Genomic DNA, 23094 nt, shown 5'->3' with positions numbered 1-23094 from the left:
AATAATAATCGATTAAAATAAAATCGATTATTTTTTAACATCTCTACTCACGAGACCCTAGACGTCAAAAAAGTGCCGTGGAGTTTGCTAACGAGGCAGCACTCCACTTGCGACGATTGATTGCCGCCACTGAATCGATAGTAATATTGTAGTGGTTTAAATGTTTTTATTTCGTTTTACACAACTATGTAGGGGTCGGTTTATTCTATTTATACGAATGATATGCCTTGTATGTTAGTCGGAACGGGTTTTGCTACTAATCGATTCTTAACGATATGAATTACTGTTCATGCAACGTGTGTTAAGTTTGTGAGTTACAGTGTATGTTAACTTGTTAACTTCAGTAATTGTAGAATAGACTATCCACTATAATCTGTAATTCAACTATACACTTATTTTGTATTCGTGAAAAACGGTATTTATAATTAATGCTGAGGTTCTCTAGATACCTAAGTAAATTGCAATTACATTAGGAGTTATCTTTAGACTTTCAGATTATAGACAAAGTACTGTTAACCCTAAATAATTCATTTAATTTTAATTTGTGCCCTTGCGATATTCGACCACAGAAACTCCGATTAGACGAATACAATTATACCTTATAATTATGTTGAAGTCTTCGTTTGGGCAGTGAATGAGACATTTACAATGTACATAAATACATACGTTCGAATAACATTACGCTCCGCAGTCGGATAAAAAATAGCTCAATAAAAAGATTTGCAAAAACTGTAGTAAATCACGAGTTGAATTTAGAAAAAAATAATTAAAATGTCAATAGCGTAAGCGCCAAGTGGAGTGCACAAAACGATACTCATTGAGAGCCAACGAAACGTCTGTACACACGTCGGTACGGTGACGGAACTAAACAAATCATTAGAGATAATTGTAGGTGAGAGATGAGAGCGTTCGGGAGATAGGTGTTATGTAGTACTAGAAGTACCACTTGTTTAGGAATTCAGTTTGTCTAATAATTTTATTAACGTCGTTAGACGCAGGTTTGCTGTCAGAGTGATAATGGCCTACACCAGGCTAAAGAACACCACGCTGATCCAATGGTTAGCTTTAACTCGGCTTTTTTTCACCGTTGAAGTAAGTGATAATCAATACCTTTAAGATAGCTTAAAGTGTTCCAAATTTGTTGTGTTGGGACACAAAATTCTAGAAAGGCACCACGAATTTTTAGAAATCGTGTATGTATTAAAGTAATGATGTCTTTAGCAAACATAGAATACAACAGGGTCGCAATCGTTTAAATAATTAAAAATTGTATCCTTAAGCTGATCTCCTAAACTTTTCCGATCTCGGATAATATAATTATAAGAATAACCGCAATTATTATTTCTACACTCACAATTCGAATTTACTTCTCCGTCGACACAACAATTACTAAACGGAAAATAAAGCAGGAATTCAATAACGTCAAGCACTAAAAAGCATTCGAGCAGCTTCATTTCTATTTGCTGGGAAGAATTTCCTGGGAACGGGATGTATTTATCAAGCCGTATAAAGTGGCTGTGTAAATAAAAACGTTGAAACCAGAGACCTGGAGTGGGGAAGCTAGCCAATAGTTCCACAGTTGTCTAATATCACGACGTTATTTATGTTATCTCGAAGCGTCGCATATATCGTCTGTGGAAGCGTGCGTGGTAACGTATGGTGCTGGTTGTGTGTCGACTGCGTGATATGATTTTACTATGTTAGATTTTCTAAATCACTGGAGAAGTGGTTTTACTAGTAATTGAGATAATTAATTCCGCTGTTATTCCCCATGGTTGGTAAACTATACATACGTTAGAAACATGCAGAAATCTCAAGTTGGTCGAGTTAGAATTCACACACTACATTATAACATCACCGATTATTATCATTTAGCAAGTAATAATATAAATTATTTATATCATATTATACATGTTTTTATTGCTTACTGAGATTTTTAATTTTGTTTCAAATCTATGTTACAAAAAATTATAAGTTATCGTTATAAATCAGAGGAAGGTAAATTTAAAATAATTTTATTTATGGTTATTTCCAAATGTAGTTATAACAATAAACTCACTTGCAATTCATGCAATATTAAAAAGTATATGTTATAACCATTTGAACTTTGAATATAAATATTTATTTATGTATAAAAACAAATAGAAGCTTTGTATACATAACTTACATATACATAATTATAATAGCAATTGAAACTCATTAGAATTCCTACATTAATCACAGTCGGTGCAACATCGGCACCCCGCGCTACCACGCACGCACCCTGGCGTCAAAACCTTGTTTTTCTCTAAAAAAGTGATATCTCACCCTCGAGAACTGTCAAACTGATAACGGAGTGAGACAGACACAGGCGAGAGTGAGACAGCCGACGCTATCCATCTTAATATTAATGTAGTTGTTGGAAGATGATGAATAGTGACACAGCAAAGCACTTTGCGGTAAATGCTTCCATTATTATTCTTAGGGGCGTTTAGTTAGCTGTCCTTGTTTAATTTTGATGTATTTGCATACGTCCGTCTTTGTTTATTTTGTGGAGCGATTAACATTTCACAGTTCGGATTTCTATTTCTGTTTTCGGACGCAGAGGAAGTAATTTAATAGCTAAGGCTTAATAAGTGCTTAGGTTAATAGATCCTTAGATGAAGGAACCAAAGATACTCTTAGTGATACTTACATTTTTTTTTGTTCCGCTTCAGGGGACGGATTTCCTCTGATAGGGAGAGGTCTGGGGCATTTTCGACTATGTTGCTTCAATCTGAATTGCGGGAGGGGTCTGGCTGTGACAAATGCGGAAAGACGGCATAGTATCCAAAAATGTTAATGTTTTCTAACCATCTCTAAAGACTCATAAGTTGAACTATTGCTCTTATATGACTTATCGGTCACTCATGTACTACTTGATCGCGTCTAACGTTTCTTAAATTTGTAGAGCAGCTAACTGCTAGGTCTACACCTAGACGATATCTTTACTACACTATAACAGGCAAGTTAATATAAGATATTTGTGTTACTACATGATAGCATTTAATATTTTGTTATTAATAGAAAATAATCTAGGAATAGGAGTTGCATGTAAGTCTGGCATAACAGAAAGGGGCAATGGTTCACAACTTCGATTATCATCCCATGATGATGACATATGATACGAATGAGTGAGCTAGGGTCGTGGTATTATGAATTGGTACTTTGGATTTGGATCATTGCTTATAGCTAAGAGTGTAAGATATATTATCCTTGTTACAAATAATCATTATTCCATGAAATATTGTTCTGGTCCACGGTAATATTTTCTCTATAATTATTTGCAATAATACCATAATACAACTGTGCGCTAAAAATCTAAAATTGGTACAAGTTTCAGCTAAAGTTTAAATGGTAAAGGAAAATTGTACCGCACGTACTCAGTAAACGAAGTTTGAGTTTGTGAAATAAAAATGGCTGCCCTGATACGAAGTCGACGTAAGGCGTTAACTGAATTTATCGCAGTTTGCGTTTTCAAGTTTAGTATTGCGGTCCGTTTATAGAGGCACTGGTGGTGCGTTTATAGAGGCGACGGTAACGGAACATGAACATTTAATCCGAGGGGAAATTGTATAAGTACTTATTCTAATTTAAAATAAAGGAGTTAAGTTTATAGCTTCTCTTAAATTTTATTAGTCTTGTGAGGCGCTGTCATCATATATGTCAGCTATGCCTAGAGTTTCGGGTTCAAATCTGACCAATAATTGTTTGATATATATTTAGGGTCTACCGATTTGTATGTATTCGTGCGATAATTGCGACACTCAAATGCAATTATTTTGGAGGGCTGTGAGTTAAATGGTGTTAAGTGGCTAAAATCAAAGAGGAGTTATAGTTAGGCAGTACATGACATATTGGGCGTTGCAATTTAGACATTTTCGTCCTACATCTAGTTGAAACCCCAATGTTATTGGTAACATATTTTATCAGGCCTGCATACCTATTTCGATATAGTAATCATAGTACCACATTTACCACGAATAACTTGGATCAATAAAGATTAATAGTCCAAAATGGCGCCATTTGTATTAACCTCTAGCTCGTTCTCTACGTGTGAGCGAGACATAAAATTTATTCTGTATTAAATTCCTTATGAAGGCATGAAATACACTAACCCCGCTATTTTGGATAACATTTTTATTGGAACAAGTTATACATTCTAATTTAATTTTATAATACAAGCACCATAAATTATGACGTAGAAAAATAATGAAGTTAAAAGTATATAGTTATAATAAAGTTGTTAATGATGGTGGGGTAGTCGCGGTGTAATTAAATTGGATCATTAGGCTGTTTATTTTTATTACACCCTTATCGTTAAAGTTATTTGTCGAGTTTTAATTAATTATTTTTTTGTGAGTAAAGTTTTTAAAATATTGGCAAAAATTTGTAACCAGAATAATTTTGTAAAATCGCAAAGGCACACACACAGGGGCTATTTGCCATCAGGTTCTATAACGGTTACGTCGTTACCCTACTATGGATGGTAATGTTTTTCGAAAATTTTTGGACAAGGTTTGACGGTGCACACTGCAAACGACTTGACGGATTTTATCATATGAGTTATCTTTACTTTCGTCTTAATTGTGGCAGAGTGTAATGCTTTATTTTAAACAGTAAGTTTTTTGTTTTTCTAATAATTTTCTAGTAAATTATGGATATTATCATATTTGTGTAAGTATTAACAACTTTACCATTCATTAATTTAATATTAATTATTGTCAGATTATTACATAAAACAACCATAAAAATTAGCATTGCAATAACAATTACGTCATAACATTATAGAGTTATATAGTTATTCGTACTTTAGCGACGAAGTATCGAAGCGTGAATAAATGCTAACTAAATAACTAACCACTTCCGAAGTCACTCCTTTAGAAACGGCCAAACTCTACATCTCGTGGTTACTCAAACCAGTCGGAACTTAACGAGATTCAAAGTTTGTGACGAAATTCCGTACTCTATCCGCTCCGTTACTTATCTACGTGATATATTGTTAACTACGAAGTAATAGCCAGGCGCTATGTAGAGTTAAAGACTCGTACATTGATGTAAACTCTACAAAATATGTAGAGTATCAAAACGAAAAATTTATAATAAAAAATTGAATTAATTATTTTGTCAACAGATTTGTATAATGAGGTATAAAACATTGAGAATATTTTATATTTTAAGATTATTTTGAATTTTGTAGGTTTTATAAAAATAAGTACTTTTGCGAAAACATTACACCTTCTATCATTTATTTTGACTTTGAATGAGACTTGAGTTAGAATCGGAAGGATTTATTCTTCATACTGGTTAAAAGTACAGTTAAGAGCCCTAAATTTCTTGAAGAACTTTATAGTGAACGCTTAAGGCAGTAGGATTTGTTATAAGGACTTAATTGATGGTGGAAATTGGTTATCAACAACAATGAGACAGCCAATAACGACCTACCCGAGATAGGCCACATTCATAACTACCTTTGAGGCTTAATTGGAAGGTCTCATTTAAGTATCCCTGTCTCACCACTGGCCAATCCAGAACACAGCAGCACTTAAGTTGCTATAAACAAAATAAAAACGTTAATGTCGCTACTGTTTCTACGAAAGGCTCTAACGCTTACTGTTTACTTAAACTTAATTCATATAACCACTCAAAAGTTGACGAAAATTCAAACTTTCGATGAAATTCCATACTCTATCTAGCCTTACTTATCAACGTAATATATTGTTAAGCACTAACTTCGCAGTAATAGCCAGGCGCTACGTAGAGTTCCCTGGGGGCCCATACATCGATATTAAGCGTCGAAACTCGCTACATACGGCCTCCGTCATAGTTGGTCTCTACCTGTGTTTTTGTCTAGTATATATTTACAATGTTTTGCATCATATTTCGCAAGTTAGTGACTAGAATTTCAGTAAAATATGCTATGGTTATCAAACTACTTTACAGTTATTTTATACAAAGTACTTTAGAGTTAAGAAATTTAACATGAATTCAGATTTCAGGAGTAGCGGACGAGCATGCAGTCCACCTGATGGTTAGTAACTTCTGCCGCCAATGGACATCTGTGATGATGGGATGGGACAACTACAGACAGGACTAGACATTTCTATCTAAGGTTGGCCATAGATACGCCTCTACCCCTGTGACTAAGCTGGAACGCCTCGGAAATATTTGTCTCTCTTAACACACCTATCAAACCAGAACACGGCAGAGCTTAACACTGCTGTTATAAAGCAGAAATAGGTGTGGCGGTGGTCCTGTCAGAGTCCAACTATAACGGTTTCTACCACCTTCAAATATTTTACCACTGGTGTAACGTATAATTCATTTACTTCTGCAGCAACTCTTATTCATATACGTATACTTCTGCAAATTTCCGAGCGGGTAATAGAACAATAAACTCGAGTGCCTTTTTGGAAAACCGTCGGAAAAGCATTGATTGTTAGCGCAATGAGAACTAAATACTTGTAGCCGTTGTAGCATTTTTCATTCTGAAGTCTTTGAACAAACTCAAAGTCCATTAGCACGTAAATTAACGTTTCATAATTACCGATTAATGTGGTAGATTTTGTTTATTTATAATGAAAAAGAAGTCTGAAGAAATACTTTAACTTGTAAGCGTATAAACTGTAAGTAACGAACTCTTATAGCCAACTTACAATTTTCCGAGCGGGTAACAAGTAACAAAGCAATAAACACGAGTGTCTTATCGAAAACCGTCAAAAACCATTGATTTGGTATTTTTACCGCCCTTAGGTTAGTGGTGGTTATGGTTTTTTAAGTGATTAGTACTTGTAACCATTACAATAGATTTTTAAATTTGTAGCACTTATCCATTATAATAAGTACGAAAGAAATTCCAAGAATCACTATAGATTTAACTTCCAAACGATAGACTGTAACGAACTTACAATTTTCCGATCGGGTAACAAGTAACAAAACAATAAACGCGAATGCCTTATCGGAAAATCGTCGGAAAACCATTGATTTGGTATTTTAGCGCACTGAGAACTTAGAACTTGTAACCGTTGTAGCAATTTTATAATTTTGTACCACTTTTCCTTATGATGATTTTGATAAAACTTTAAGATAAGTAAATTAACGTTTCATAATTACCGATAAAAGCGAACTTGTCTTTATTTGTAATGTAGAAGAAATCTGATGAATACTTTAACTTGCAAACGTAACTATAAGGAACTTTTATAGCCAACTTACAATTTTCCGAGCGGGTAACAAGTAACAAAACAATAAACGCGAGTGCCTTATCGGAAAACCGTCGGGAAAGCATTGGAAGGTATTTTTTCAGAGCGCTTAAGAGAAGTTCCACTTCTCAACTTTACAGACGGCGCTTTACTAACTTATAAACTTGTGTGTTTGTGTGCTTTATGTGCTTTTCGACACCTTCTACCAAATCCTATTTGGTCTAGTCTTTCTTCAAATTGACTATTTGTAAAGAAAAAACCGCGCCGTGTTGTACAAATCTAGTTTCATAATAAATAATGATGCAACTTCAATTATCTCACAAGTTACGTTAGAACCACTGTTACTCCATTTCGAATCCTATTTATCAAATTTTTGTGCATATTAGAAATTAATTATCACTTGTAAGTAGCGAAGAAATGCATCGAATAAAACCGGTATTAGAGAGTTCTTAAAAAAATACTTAAAAGTGTGTAAAGTATATAGATTTATGAACTAAAACAAAAATGCTTAATAATAATAGTAATAATCTATGTCTAAACTCTTTCTAGTATGAGAAGAGACACATGCCCAGCAATGGGGTAGTAAATTTTTGACGACGACGACCTTTTACAACGAAAGAAAAAACAGATCGTTAACATTATCATTTTATACTAAAAGAAAACATTTTTAAAACTGGACAAAAATTACATTCGAAACAACCAACTTAAAAACGGTGTACGCACCCTCCAGGACATACCTACAGAACATCTTTTTTCCATCCACTCGGGACCGGCGACCATGACGGGGGTTCCGTACACAATAGTTCCAAAAAACCTTTGTTTCCCAACCCTCCGACATCAATTAATGTTGTACGCCACCTTTACAGCCTAATAGAGCTGTGAGGCCACCTGCCCGGAAGGATATTATGGCTCTGTTATGGACGCTAAATATAGAATTAATGACCTATATATAGAGTATTTGATTGTTTTGTCGTCATCTACGACGTATTACTATCAAACTGGTAGACATGAGTCTCCTTTATAGAGAAAGGGTTTAAGCCATAACCTGTCGCGCTGACCAAGTTTGGATTGCTGGACTTCACAATTGCTTGAGTATTCTACACAATATATCCGTCAAAGCGAGTGATACTTATAATGTGCATAATATATCTTCGATAGTTAAAGGTTATGTGCGTGCCTGGAATTCGAACTTTGGACCCACAGATTGAAAGGCTCAATTCCGAACCAGCAGAGTTGCAGTGCCACTTCTATATTACAAATATATAGGACTTTATCACCTTTAATTAATGTATGATAGTGTAGGCTGACATCTAAATCTAAAATTCTTAGGTAAGTATTTCTTGTAGTTGTCTTTTCGTCAGTATCAACCACTGCAAGGAACCCTAGTGTGGCGCTACGATTGGATTTAAAGTTACGATTTTATTACTCAAAGAAGATAAATGTAAATCCAGAACAATGAACGGTCATTAGAAACTTTTTGAAACATTTTTTGTACGGCTTGCATCAAATGATTCCAACTTTTTTCAAACTCCAAATCTTTTGTTTTCAACCCTCCCTCAATTAGTTGTACCCCACCTTAACATTGCCAATAGAGCCGTAACGGCACCTGTCCGGAAGGATATTGTTATGGATGGTAAATTCCAAATTAACGATCATTATGAACTTTTTTGGTTTTTGATTTATAGCCGAGTGATAATGGTTTCGGGACATGTTAATTTTACGCACATTTTGTTACCATATAGTAAATCTATGTGGTTCTACTTAACTTACTATTATTAGAAAATCTATTTATTTTTGAGTTTAAATCTATCTTCGTGATCCGTGTATGCAGCGATACGATGCAAGCGACATGCGTGCGGGTAGGCCGCGTGTGTGCCCTCACTGTGTATTCATGCGTGACAGAACAAAGTTGTTTAATTTCTTAGTATATTTTCATTTGTGTGTTTTAAAATAGCATTTATTTTTTATTACAAGTCACGTTACCATTTGAAATAAAAGAGATTTATCAGCTTTCATTTTCACGCCCTAAGTGATCCGGCGTCACTATTAAATTCTTTAAGACCTTGTCAAATAAATGTCAAATGCCCCTTAAAGTTTTTATGAGCCTTTTAAATATATTGCCGCTTTTATAAACTTTGTGTCTGGAATTCTATTCATTTGTTGTATTAGTACTTTCATGGTTTCGTAATCGTGATGATAATGGTGTGAATTTCGGTTTTTCAGACTAATGATCCCGGGTTCAAAACCAAGGTCACCTCTGATCTTTCGAAGTGATTAGGCGCATTTGTTTTTTACATGAAACGATTGGAGGAAGCTTGGACCATACTACCCCATGATTCTTGGTATTAGAAATTAAAAACGCCGAATATAAAGTCGCTTTATATATTTTTATACACAACGTCAAGCCTGGAGGAAGGTTTACAGAAGCTACAGAATTTCAAACAACAATAGCAAACGAGCTACATTTGAGGACTAATTTGGAATGCCTCGTGTAAGTGTCTGTACACATCCTTCAGACTTAAACAAAGCGGAGATTAACACTAGTACAAGGGTGAATAAATAAGTATGGCCGTCGCTTCAGGTGGAACATGAATTACGTATGAAGAATTACTATAACTTGTATAGCAGACGAACATTACAGTCACTATTTAAAATCAGACACATCCTTCCATTACGTAAAAAGATAAAGAAAGATCAATTAATTATGTAAAGAACTCACCATCCTGTTTTACGGTGTTCCCGAGGGGAAGGCAGGAGGCCAGCCAGACGAACAAGACCCATCTCAGCATGAGTCCGGCGTTGCGGGCGCGGCGCAGCTCTGGCTGGTTGTGGAAGTGGCGCGCGGTGGGCCTGTGCCGGGCCATAGCGCACACCTCACTATCATTAGTTACTCAATATCACAGATAACGGTTTAGTTACTTAGTTAGTTAGTAACATTTTTCAATGTCGTTTGTTGAACTTAAACTGAATAAGAGGGTATTTGTTAATATGCTAATCAATTTATCATTATACGCTTGTACGCTTTCTACACTTACAGTCCCCCACTAGGATACTCTGTGTCGTGGGTGCCATGGACATACACATAGACAAATACACAAACACCCAGACCCAGACACAGAAATCTAGATTCATCATTTAGATATTTGTCTGGCTGGGGATCGACCCCGGGACCTTCTGCGCGTCGTTCCGGTATGGTGCTCCGCCACGCGGGTCATCAAAGCCGCGTGAAGGTCGTCATTGGATAGAAATAATCGACAAATAAAAAGTGACGAGAGTTTTAAGAGTATACGTAATTTTGTTGTTGGAATTTTGTTGTCGTCTTAACAGCAATGATTAAAATATTAATCAGATTTTTAATACATAATTTAACATTTGTTTGCATGATAAGGGAATAGTTTTCTGGCTATTAAGTTTTTGCAGTTATAGTTTGATGAAGCCACGCTGTCTTAAATGACTAACCATAGTTACTGATATAGATCTAACTGAGATAGATCTGACCCCGACACAGATAGATCGAAGCTAACGTAACACGTCCGCTCGGGCTGACGGTGACACACAAACTGATTCACAACCGACACTCGCCTTATGACAGTTGTGACGTATCGACGTATGCGCTCGAACCAAATACCCACCTACCCACATACCTGCACTGCAACCATAATGAAATTTTGGTCATCAATTTAAGTGAACACGTTACTGCAAGATAGCATCCGTGATAATGTTGCTCAGCCTAATTAAATTATTCTATAGATTGCCAGCAAAACATTTTATGGACCGTTTAAAAGTCATAAAGTAAATCAAACAATTCGAAATCCGAACACGGCACGTAAATTCATACATTACACCGCAAGATTAATTTAAAACAAAACGTTTGCTTTCATATTTACAAAGGCAATAAATAACTTAACCTTTTACGAAACAAAACGGCATAAATCTACAAAAACCACAATGCAAACGAATAAATTCTATTTCAATTCACAACCGTTTAAAAATGGGTCCCGAACCCATTTTTATCAAAGGGACGTGCTCCCATGATGTGACCCTAATAAATCAAAACCAAAATAGATCGATATTCCCGTTTAGTGAGGAACTTTCCAATCCCTAAGGATAACGGATAGGCGTATTAATGAAATTAGGTATTGGTATAATCGAAATTATTTGGATTTGAATATTAATTTTCTTATGCTTCAATTTTGTTGGGAAGTTTTATTTGTTTCGGGGATGGAATACAGAGTTGAGAGAATATCATATTTATAACAGAGAGAAGTTTCTAAATTACCATGAAGTCCACCTGATGGTAAGTGGTTATTGTGGACATCTGAAATGAAATGAAATGAAATATATTTATTTTGTATAGGCCAACGGCGGCACTTACAAATTGTCAGTTACAATATTTTCTTAAACTACTACCGGATCGGAACGCGACCTCTACTGAGAAGATCCGGTAAGAAACTCAGTGGGTTTGTCTTTTTTAATTTTAAAAATAATTATTCTCTTTTTAATTTTTTTTTTTTAAATGCCATTATTTTTACATATAATTAATAAAGCATTAGCTCCAGTATCTTGCTTTACATTTATCTAAAAAAAAAAAGAAGTTTGTTCAGCAAGATACGCTACACTTTGACATTTTCTTAATTAACTAATAATTATGTTATTGATCAGTCCCAAGCTGTTTTATCATTAATATAATCAGAAATTTTATAATAAGCTTTACGACTAAGTGTGCTTTTGATAATAACTTTAAATTTATTAATTGACAAATTTCTGATTTTGATGGGCAGTTTATTATAAAAACGTATACATTGACCCACAAAAGAATTACTTATTTTGTGGAGACGAGTAACATGTGTAGAAAGGTTAAGTTTGTTCCTTGTATTTACATTATGTGTGTCACACCGTTTTACAAATTTATCAATATTTTTCCTTACATAAATTAGGTTTTCATATATGTATTGGGATATAACAGTTAGAATATTTATTTCTTTAAATAGTTCTTTTAGTGAAGCTCTTGGAGGCAGGCTGTAGATAGCTCGTATAGCTCTCTTTTGCAATATAAATATATCATTTAGGTGTGACGAGCACCCCCATAGCAATATACCATAAGTCATAATGCTATGAAAGTAACTAAAATAAACTATTCTAGCTGTTTCTACATCTGTTAGAAGTCTAATTTTTTTAACAGCATATGCCGCCGAACTGAGTCTACCCGACAATTTATCTATGTGGCAGCCCCATTGCAATTTGGCGTCAATAGTAACACCTAGGAAAACAGTTGACTCCACGGGATCCAAAACCGTTCCATTTAATAACACATTGGTTTCAACATGCTTCACGTTGGGTAACGAGAACTTGATACATTTAGTTTTCTTCTCATTAAGAAGAAGATTATTTATGTTGAACCAATGGACAACTTTCGAGAGAGCATTATTTACTTCGTCATAATTATTTAATTGTCTTTTAATCTTAAATAAAAGTGAAGTGTCATCAGCAAACAATACAATCTCGTGATTATTCCCTACATAGTAGGGCAAGTCATTTATATAAATTAAAAACAGAAATGGACCGAGTATTGAACCCTGAACCCTGTATAATCAACTTCAGATAGATTTGAATTCCTAGCTGAGATCGGCCACAAATGCTACTACGTTTCTACTCTTGAGGTTTAAGCCCCTGAATAAGGATATGATATCTCTAAAGTGACGTCTTATAATGGACCTTTACAACTAAAATATAGTGGCTTTTGACCCTGTTGTTGGTCGTCATTCAATTACTATCCCTCTGCTGGGCACGAGTCTCCGCTCATGTGAAAAGTTATTTTAACACACATATAATTTTAAAAATTCTATCCCTGGGATTCGAACCTTAAATAACCAGGTATTATTTATGTAACATTTTTAATTCAACCCGGATAATGTAGGTGAAATTTAAGTACGGCCTGTAAAACTAGCTATCATCACGTCCAATCAGCTGAATTTGACCTAACAAGTCTAGATTTTAAACGATACTGGATATTTCGGCGACGGGGACCATTTTGCTTTAGATTTTTTTCGAAATGTTCGCTAAAATCTAGGTAAATAAGGGACACGTATTTTCCGAAGCGTTCCTACTTACTACTACTACTTTCCTTAGGGCTAGCAACGCAACGGTAGACATCTAATCTTGTCCGAGGTGGATTACAGGGATAGGTAGCCGAAGCCAATTACCATCAGGTGAACTGCATGCTTGTTTGCGAATTCTACATTATAAAAATTTGAAAACCTGTATCTCTACTGAACGTGAGTTAAACTACGTTTTACTTCCAAATTGTCTTGCGGGACGTCTCGCGGAGTCACGTGTGGTAGCTGTTATAACTAAAGATGACAAAAATGTTTATTGGTATTTTATCCTAACTCCCCATTTCCCGTGCGCGAAACAATTCTGTTTCTAAAAATATAATAAAACACGGGCCTTACAGAAGTGTCCTTGTTCCTGTAAAAATCCCCCTTGCGTCACAATATGATTATCTTAATCAGATAAGGCCTATATCATGACACTAGACTTTGTCATGTAGAAATATTATTGTGATTTCAATATTCTCTTTGACTATAACAGGCTTATGATATGATGGAATTTTTCTCCCGCGTATTAAAGAAGTGTGGCACAATACTCTAGACCTTCTAAAGGTATGAAAAGAAGGGGGGTCGGATAGGTTTGTGACAAACGTGTTCGGAATGAATGTGCTACAATATATAAAAGGTACTTCAATATTTGTTCAATAAAAAAATATATTATTATTAAGTATATTATTTTTTCATCGAGAAATTTTCTTATATATTTTTCAACATATTGGTATGCTTGAAATAATAACACAATAATAAATGTTTTATTGGAGACTTCCCTTTTAAAGTGTCTTGCCCTTTAGTTGTTGACTAACATCATAATATACATTTGATCCCCACGAAATGCCTTTTTTCTAGTCATTTTTTCATGAATTTAAGTAAGTACAACGCAGTATAAATATTATGCTTATTTGTCGTCCATTTTTTTTTAAATATAGGAGTAGCAAAGGAGCATCTAGTTCACCTGATGGTATGTGGCTACTGCCGCTCATGGACATCTGTAGTTAACCCCAGATAGAGTTAAATATTCCTACATGAGGTCGGCCACAGATGCCACACAACTCCTGAGAATTAAGCTAGAACGCCTCAGAAAAGGAGGTCCGATGTTCAAATCCCAGGCCACACCTCTGATTTTTCAAAGTTATGTGCGTATTAGAAATTAATTATCACTTGATAAACGGTGAAGGAAAACATCGTGAGGAAACCTGCATACCTGAGAGATTTATAAAAAGAAAAATCTCAAAGGTATGTGAAGTCTACCAATACGCACTTGGCCAGCGCGGTGAACTATGGCCTAATCCTTCTCATTCTGAGAGGAAACCCGTGCCTAGCAGTGGGACAGTAATGGGTTGATGATGATGATGATGCCTCAGAAAAGTATGTCACTCTTAGCACACCCTTCAAACCTGAATACAGCAGCGCTTAACACTGCGGTATTAGACAGAAATAGGTGTGGCGGTGGTGCCGCCGGAGTCGAACTACAAAAGGTTCTACCACCCTAAAGTTTTATCTTAAAGTTGTACCCCCCCAAAGTGGAATGTATGGACATCTTATTCGCTACTTCATCATAAATACGTAAAGGTTCTGATAAGTGGCCTTGACTAGGGCCCGTTTAGAATGAGTTTCCTCGCGTATCGATTATATGATTATCTCAAGCCGAAGGTCGATGGGAAAGATAATAAACGTTTTTCGGCTTGGTTATAAATAACAATTTTCGATATATTGTGTATAGGAGAAGCTAGGTTTGTGGTAGGAGGCCTAGCGGTTTGGATTTTAGTATCCACATCATTTATGGGTTCATGTTCTAAGGAAAATCTTACTTTTGGGAGTCGTGTAATTTAAAATTCATTAGACCACTGATTTTTTGATACATGAGATTACAAGTTCTTGACTAAGATTTCACAGATAGGTTAGAACCTTTCACCTTTGGATTGCGGTGACTAAAATTTGGGTAGATCTAGGGTCTACAACTCTACAAGTATATACTTGTACTTATATGGGTAAACATTCTAGATGTAACATTATGAAAAAAATTCTTAACTTAGGTACGTCTTATAAACCCCATGATTTAGAAAATTGTTCATGTACAAAGGAACCACTCGATTAATGCGCTGTTCGAGACAATAATGAAGTGAGCGTAATAATTCACGACCTATACCTAAATAGGTGTAATTAGGGCACAGCAATATAGCCCCTATACCGGTGCTATAAGGGTCATAATCGTAAATCGTATCGCAGGTGTCCCTTTGTCACGCGATGGCTTATTGGGCGAATAAAAATAACATTATTAGCCATGAACCGTTCAAAGTTATGGCGGCAGTACTCAATCATGGAACAGTCATATTTTGCGGTAAACAGAAAGTTAAGGACAGATTAATTTTAATCCAGCTTTTATTCCTCTTCTACATATTTCAAATTCATTTTTTGGAAAAAATATGAATCGTCAAAAAATATTATACTGTGACTGATTTATCTTGTATTAATGACACATTATGCTGTATGCGTAGAAAGCGTTATTTATTTAGCCTTATTTATATATAGATTTTAATATTTAACGAACTTTTTTACTATAAGTAACTTTACAAACTTAATTTTAAACCGCAATAACCTGCCGCGTCTCGAGCTGTTTCATTTATGGAGAAACGGCTCAAGAAACTCCATAACGCTCATCTTTTCCATAAAAATATAATTTACAATCTTTGATAAGTAAAACAGAAAGATACTTCACCGCCTTGAAATTGAATGTCGCCCAAAAGGAGGCTTTTATCATTTATTGTTTGAATTTTTGATAAATAAAAACCATTTTTAGAGAAAAAATAGTATAAATAATTAATACTACGTAATTTACGTAATTAATAAATAAGAATTTCAAACGTTTTAGGGACATTTTAGAACGGAGACGTGGCAACATTTTAATTTGCGCAACATTTTCAATTCTCAAAACTGGTTACACTTTCTTGTTAGGAGTGATAAATCTATGTATTTTACTCATCTAAGTTTACAATATTAACTTACGTTAATGGAGCGAGTAGAGCTGGAGCTATTTCAGACCACACATTTTCATCGTTAAGTGATTATTTATTTTATAACCCGCTTCTTTATAAAACATTAATTTAATGATCAGTATATTTTTTTTATATCTATCATTATAAAAGCTTCTCTTATCATTATGTTATGACAGGTAATATTGAGTATTTAAATAATAAATATAGGTTTTATTACGTAATTTACTACATAAAATATAGTTACGATATTGAAAACAACACCTCATATTTTAGAATTCATCAATTCCTCTGGACTGCATGCGTAAGAATGAGATAATCATATTTATGCTCGAAAGACATTACTCACGACGGTCTTATAATAATGGTCATAGACGGTCTGATAATAACTTATAAGTATTTTAACCAAGGCATTGAACATTCAAGCGTAGGTTAACAAAACATTAAGGCGTATTCCATGAGTCCTTTTTTGCAACCTATTCTGATTGTCTATGGAACATAAAAACACAATGGTCCACAGCCACAAAACCAAGTCATTGAGTGCTGAACATCTTTGCATTTAATTGGTTTTTAAAACATAGTTCATCTGTACAAAAGGTATTCACCGAATCACCAGGTAAATTCAGTGCGTATTATAGGGTTGTCGCCAGAAACTAAAATATTTTTCAAAGACGTGGGAAAAAGGTGTTTATTGTAGAATACCTAAATACAATTGGGAAGTGTAACATTAATTATATAGTAACTGTTCCTGAAACATATGAAATGTACCCATTTTTTGCCCGTCTTTTTAATGACACAGCTAAAGCGCCTAGATGAATCTTGACAGGATCTGTCGAATACAAATATTTTTTACAGATTTTTCAATGGCAATATTGAGTGGTATGATATAATTTTTTTCTCCAAAAAAACCGGTTTCCTTGCGTAAAACTAAAAATCCAAAGGCATTACCTGGATAGCAACGATGCGAGAATTTGTTGTGAACATTTATATAAAAGAACATGCAACCCTAACTGAGCACAAAAGAGCACATTTCATGCCTCGGCCTATTCAAAGTCAAAGCCACGAGTGGACGTTCGATTGTAATGCACTTTGTTGAATGATCTCGATCCAATATTTCATAACAAAGCGCTGTGCTTCTCCTAAATCATGGTATCATTTCAATCCATTACTGTCCCATATTGAGCATGGATTGGATGGATAGTATGAGAGATATGTTTTATATGTTCATCAATTTAATCCACACTTACTTAATATTGAAATACTTGAGGCTATAGCCGTTATTATTTCTTCTAAGACTAAATTTATGGATATTATATAGATTAAATTCAAGCTAATGTCTTAGAAATTCGGGTGATAGAAGAATGTAAACTCGTATAAGCACAGACGTTGATAAAATTCGAAGTTTAAAAGTGCAGAATATAAAAGAAATGTTAAATGAATTTTAAGACACTAAAGAAATAAATGAAGATATCAACCTAAACGCAAGAAGTTCTATAATAACTGATCTTGTTCATCTTGTAATCATGCATTCGGGTGTAATACTGCAAGGGAGTAAATCACAAGGCAACCTGCACGTCAGAGATAAAAGTGACATGCGTAATACCGATTCAATGGAGTGTTATGACGATGTAATCCTCCTATGGTATTACTTGTAGTGATGATGTGACGTAATGCTGTGATAAGGCAGATATGGCATAATCGTGGTAGAGTCGCAGTTGAACTGGGAAGACTACGACTGCATGGTGAAATTCCCGATACTGTGTAAAGAAAAGTTAAAAGTCTTTAAAATACTGTAATCATTGGATTAAACTAGTGTTGTCAAGTTAAGGGTGTCATTGACACAAAAAGCAAGCATATAATACCCGATTTCTGATTCATAAATCAACATTCATTATTTAAATGTCCGCTCTTCTCTTTCTAAGAATAAAATACCGTTTATTTGTTATAGTTACACGTCAATTGGTCATAGATACGCCGATAGCCTTTACACGAATCAGACTGTAACACTTAACAGTCAGCTTACAAGCAAAACTTAATTAATTTCAAGAAGCTGAAGACTAAAAATGAAATGTAAAATTTAATTTCAATGAGTATATCAGAACGGTTTATTCTGGCCCAAAAGCTGATATTTGCACAGCCAATCCGCGGTTTACCCTCTCGCTGGCAAAACAATCCGGAGCCAAATTGGGTTGTACTTTTTCAACTCTAATCATGTTAAGCGTGTGTACTCATTCGGAAATAAGTCGGTCAAACACACGAGTGACTGCGAACCGGAGCACGGTTCGCTTGAACGGGAACTGGGGGCTACCTGCCACGGATGGCTTGACTAGCTTACGATGTGATTAGGCGAAGTAAGATCTATTGGCTGATCTATTTAGGCTAAGTCACTCTACCTTGATGCATGAGTGTTTAGATATACCATTTAAAACTTTTTGGGAATATAACAGACTTGAATAGCAGTATATTTGGAGTTAATCACGAATATTAAGAAACATAAGAAAGGTTTAAAGAAAGGTTTATCGAAGATTATGTTAAATAAGTTGAAATTGATGACAATACGTTGACATTGAAATTAATTGAAATAATATAACTGACATTAATATGAACCAAGCGAGTTCAAGCTATAATTTTCTTCTTAACCCTATTAAACTTTTATGCAATTCCTTGATATTTAAAAGATCTCTAATAAACTACATTATGAAGATCATCAGTCTTTTACATAACGGACGTGCCCCTGCAATGCAGCGAAATAATTATTTAATAACTTTTATTTATTTTGTACCTTAACCGAGGGTTGTTTTAAGTTCACTTTCGCCCGACCTTCCAAGTTTATTGTCCTGCATGTTTCTTTCAGGCTGCCTGTATCTATGTCCACCTGTAAATGATGAGGTTTTAAGCGGCATTTGCTTTTAACTTGCGTAAAATAAATGCCATGTAGCTTTTAGTCTTTATATTTTTTTTATAAGATCAAAGGAGTAAATGAGTGAGCAGTCCATCTGGTAATAAGTGGTGATATCTTTAAGCAACTTCTCATACAACAGGGGTTTTCTCTACTACTGTAGGTGTAATACTACCTATATGAAGCCACCCCAGAGGACAATCGTATTTACTTCAATATTAAAACATTCGTCTCTATATAATTTACTATTATTCTAAGTAGACATAAACTATTTAATTATTCACATAATGTAAACGTGAGTGGAGCCATGGACGAAAAGTTAGTTGACTTCATAATGAGACTAATAAGTTGAATCTTCATTAATCATTCAGACGATATTCTGATGTACACTTAATTTCTCCGACCTTGTTTCGTTAGCCTTTGGAATTCAACGACTGTTGCCCAGTATCGAATTTCGGGGTTCGTTAAATTAATTTATTTAGGTTTTGTTGTAAATTGTGTACAAATTTCACGAAACAATTTCGTTTAGTAACTTATCGGATTGTACGGGTTCCGGCGGGTAACTGAATATCTGGCGAAAAATCCAGATGATTTATTCTGCGGAGTAGCAACGGATATTCAACAATCAAATACAATGTTTGCAATTTTTTCATCCGGATTTCAAACAGACTCAGCAGACCCGAAGTTAGTAGGCTGTGACAGAGTGATAGCGGTAGGCACTTCACGAGGGTTCCCTTTCCCGTTTTGGAAAGGGCCCAAAAGCCTCGCGTAGTTTTTTTTTGCTAATGCTTTTGTTACGTCCTCGTCTTGCGGCATCGCAATTATGTTTGCTTCGGTTGTTTATTCCTGTTTACTTATTTATGTAGCACGGACATTTCTAAATGGTCATGCCCCATTCGGTTTATGGTCGGCACAAAATAAATTACTCTGTTTGGATGTCCGTCTCATTATTTTCTGTTTATTTATTTGTTTCTTCTTCTTTCATAGTGACCAGTGAAGCTGCGTTTGTTTCCGTATTTGTTTTATTTTGTAACTTATTTTTTGTGTTTATTAAATGTTATTCCAATATTGGAACTAATGAATAGCTTCAAGTAAGTGAAGTTTATTTATGCATAGCGTAAACCTATGATTAAATGCTGCATAATATAGTTTAAACGGTCTTGAATTCTGATATGACCCCAGAGAGACATTAAGTTTGATGATATCTAACTTAGGTCCATTTTACTTGATTTCTAAGATAAGCTCACACAAACTATGTGTCTGGAAAGTTTGAAGTCGTTGAGGTGGCAAAGTACTGTTCAGGGCCCTTGGACAATACCTACATAAAATATAAAGGATCCAAGAGATTAGATTTATGAAAAATTCATTTGGCTTTCATTGTTAGATTATTTGCGAATTCGTATTTAGTTAAAAGATTTTATGTTCGTTTGGTAAGTTACATTGAGGATAACGATGAGTATCTTGAATTGTTGGAAAAGATTATATAAAATAAACGATATAGTGCAAATTAACTATCTATGGCACATGGGTAGTAATTGCATAAATGTAAAGTCAAGTGAATATGGATATTTTGTTTTTATTGTCGATTTTTAGTTATGTGTTGTCGATTTAAGTGATTTTTGCAACAGAATATTAAGGAATTTAGTTTTTGCAGAAAGACTACGTTAGTTAAGTGTTAATGTGATCGTAGGTACTAAAATGTTTCAACATCAAACTGACGTCCACGTTTCCTACCGTCAATAGAACAAAAACAAGCATTGTCAGTTAACTACGTTATGCTTTTAAAACTGCCACAAACGTTCTAACTTTAAATGATTGACAGCGACAAATATAACCGCATTCAACAGCATATAAAACAAACAAGAATTAAAACAGTTGTTTGAACTTATTTGAGCAGAGCACGTGCAGTGGCATTATATTAAAGTCGATTCTGTTGTTTATTTCGATGGAATAAGAGCGATATTTCATGCATTCAGGCCGGATGCATTCTTAACCACCTTTATTATACTGGCGTTCGTGTTATTGTGTATGATTATAGTCAAAACGTTGTATTATCTGTCACTTATACATAGTCTTCTATATTATTAAAAAATGGGTGGTTAATTTGTTTCTTAGTGCATCGCATGTATTGCTAGAGCGTTTTTGTTACTAGATTGTATTTTTTTATAGAATATTGGAAGTAAGAGATATAACTACACATCCACATTTGTACAACCAAGTGCAATGAACGGCGAGCACGAATTTTGAGAACATTCGTCTTACATTTTTAAATAAAATCCTTATGTTGCTTTACCCAACCCTTAACCGTTATATTTCCAAAACTGAGGGAGCCTATAGCCTTATTAAAAACAGTTTCGTTTGCATAGCAACCGCTGCTGTCAGGGACAAGTGACGTGTCAACCAGCCGTAATACCACTTTTGCGCATGACCGCCCGTCTGTTTACGATTCGAGGGGTTAGTTCGTAATAGAAAACAGATTTGACGCTCCGATGGATTCATTCGTATCAATTTTTAAATTGAATGCCGCTGCAGCTTTTAAACTTGACGAAATAGATTAATAGCCAACGGAAACGGTATGAAATGAAATTGAAGCTGCGGACCACACAGCTTTCAATAAGTGATGTTGAAATATTTGTAAACAAAAATTGTATGACAAAAACTATGGGTTTTGTAAATATAAACTTAAAGCTTCTATATGTCACAAATAATTAAATATTAATATTAAAATTATGTTATCACTAAAAGCTCCCATATCTTACAAATAACTAAATATTGGTATTAAAATTATGTTATCTTAGTATGAATATTATTAAAAACGAACGTAGTTAAGTCGATTATACAAAAACAATATATAACGTGTTGGTGAACTTTGTAATTTTATCTATTGAAAACAATAAATAGTGGGTCACACAAAGTTATTATTAGTGAATTCAAACCACACATGTGATCATTTTGATTCTAGCGAATATACCGATCACGCGTTCATGTTGGGTATAGCTTGTACAGCAAAAAACAGACCACCATTAAACATAAATTAAATAAAAAGACGTCTATCAACGCACAATACACTCTTAAACAAGAACGGGATCACTACATTTTTTGTATCGACCAGACGTGTTTGAAATCGGATAACTAATGTAAATTTCTCAAGAACTAACAGACAAAGTGGTACTGAATTTATTGTAAGAACAGAGTGGTACAAAACCGGTCGAAATGTTGATAACTTCCGGAGAAAGAAATAAGTTGTAGACGGCGTCTTGTTCTTATTTTCGTTCACATGATGCTTTTATTCCCTTTGGCTCGTCGTCTCTCGCATTGGTTTCTCTCAAAGCATTTTTTATTGAAACTAGTTCCTTGTCTAATCCTCCGCTAAGAAATATAAGCATCTTTATCCTGTTTTCGAAACGCTACGTAGCGTCTGTTTATTGAACTTTTATCTGTTCTTTGCTTAATCATGGGTGGCTTATAGGATGATTCTTTCAAGATGTTGTACTTTTCATATTCATTTGTTTGTATTATATGGATTAATATATAAAATGATGGACGGATATTATAACTATTATATTATTTAAGATAACCATTAAAGGCTTCAATTAAACAAGACACTGAACATTTTATGATTTCATCTTACTTATAATTCAAGAGGTGACTTGGATAACTCAAGTAATGTTTTTACATCAATTGTTTCTCAATTGTCTGGAAATTAAAATGTAAGGTCATAATTATCAATGTGTTCATACTAATTGATCTTTAAATATGTGTTTAATAAAAATCGGAAGGCAAACTATCAACAATTATTACAAATTTGATCAGGTATACAATTTTTTGGACTGCATTTTTAGTATCATAACCAACTGAGTATCTGATACTGAATTAAC

General features: G+C 34.5%; 1 protein-coding gene across 8 annotated transcripts in view; it reads right to left on the bottom strand.

Annotated features, from left to right (window-relative positions):
- Positions 1 to 23094, bottom strand: part of aus (argus) — a 115695-nt gene that overhangs the window by 87719 nt on the left and 4882 nt on the right. For 5 of the 8 annotated variants that reach the window (XM_073084112.1, XM_073084120.1, XM_073084114.1 and 2 more), the window contains exon 2: positions 9937 to 10181. In XM_073084112.1, the coding sequence (XP_072940213.1) occupies positions 9937 to 10081 (145 nt within the window). In that variant the 5' untranslated portion in view covers positions 10082 to 10181. The remainder of the gene's footprint in view (positions 1 to 9936; positions 10182 to 23094) is intronic. The other 3 variants (XM_073084113.1, XM_073084117.1, XM_073084119.1) reach the window with 1 other exon arrangement.

Source organism: Epargyreus clarus, unplaced genomic scaffold (assembly GCF_041222505.1).
Source record: "Epargyreus clarus isolate Ecla_fem2 unplaced genomic scaffold, WU_Ecla_fem_2.2 ptg000021l, whole genome shotgun sequence".
NCBI lineage: Eukaryota > Metazoa > Arthropoda > Insecta > Lepidoptera > Hesperiidae > Epargyreus > Epargyreus clarus.
Note: the sequence above shows the minus strand (reverse complement) of the source record. Positions and strands in the feature narration are given on the sequence as shown.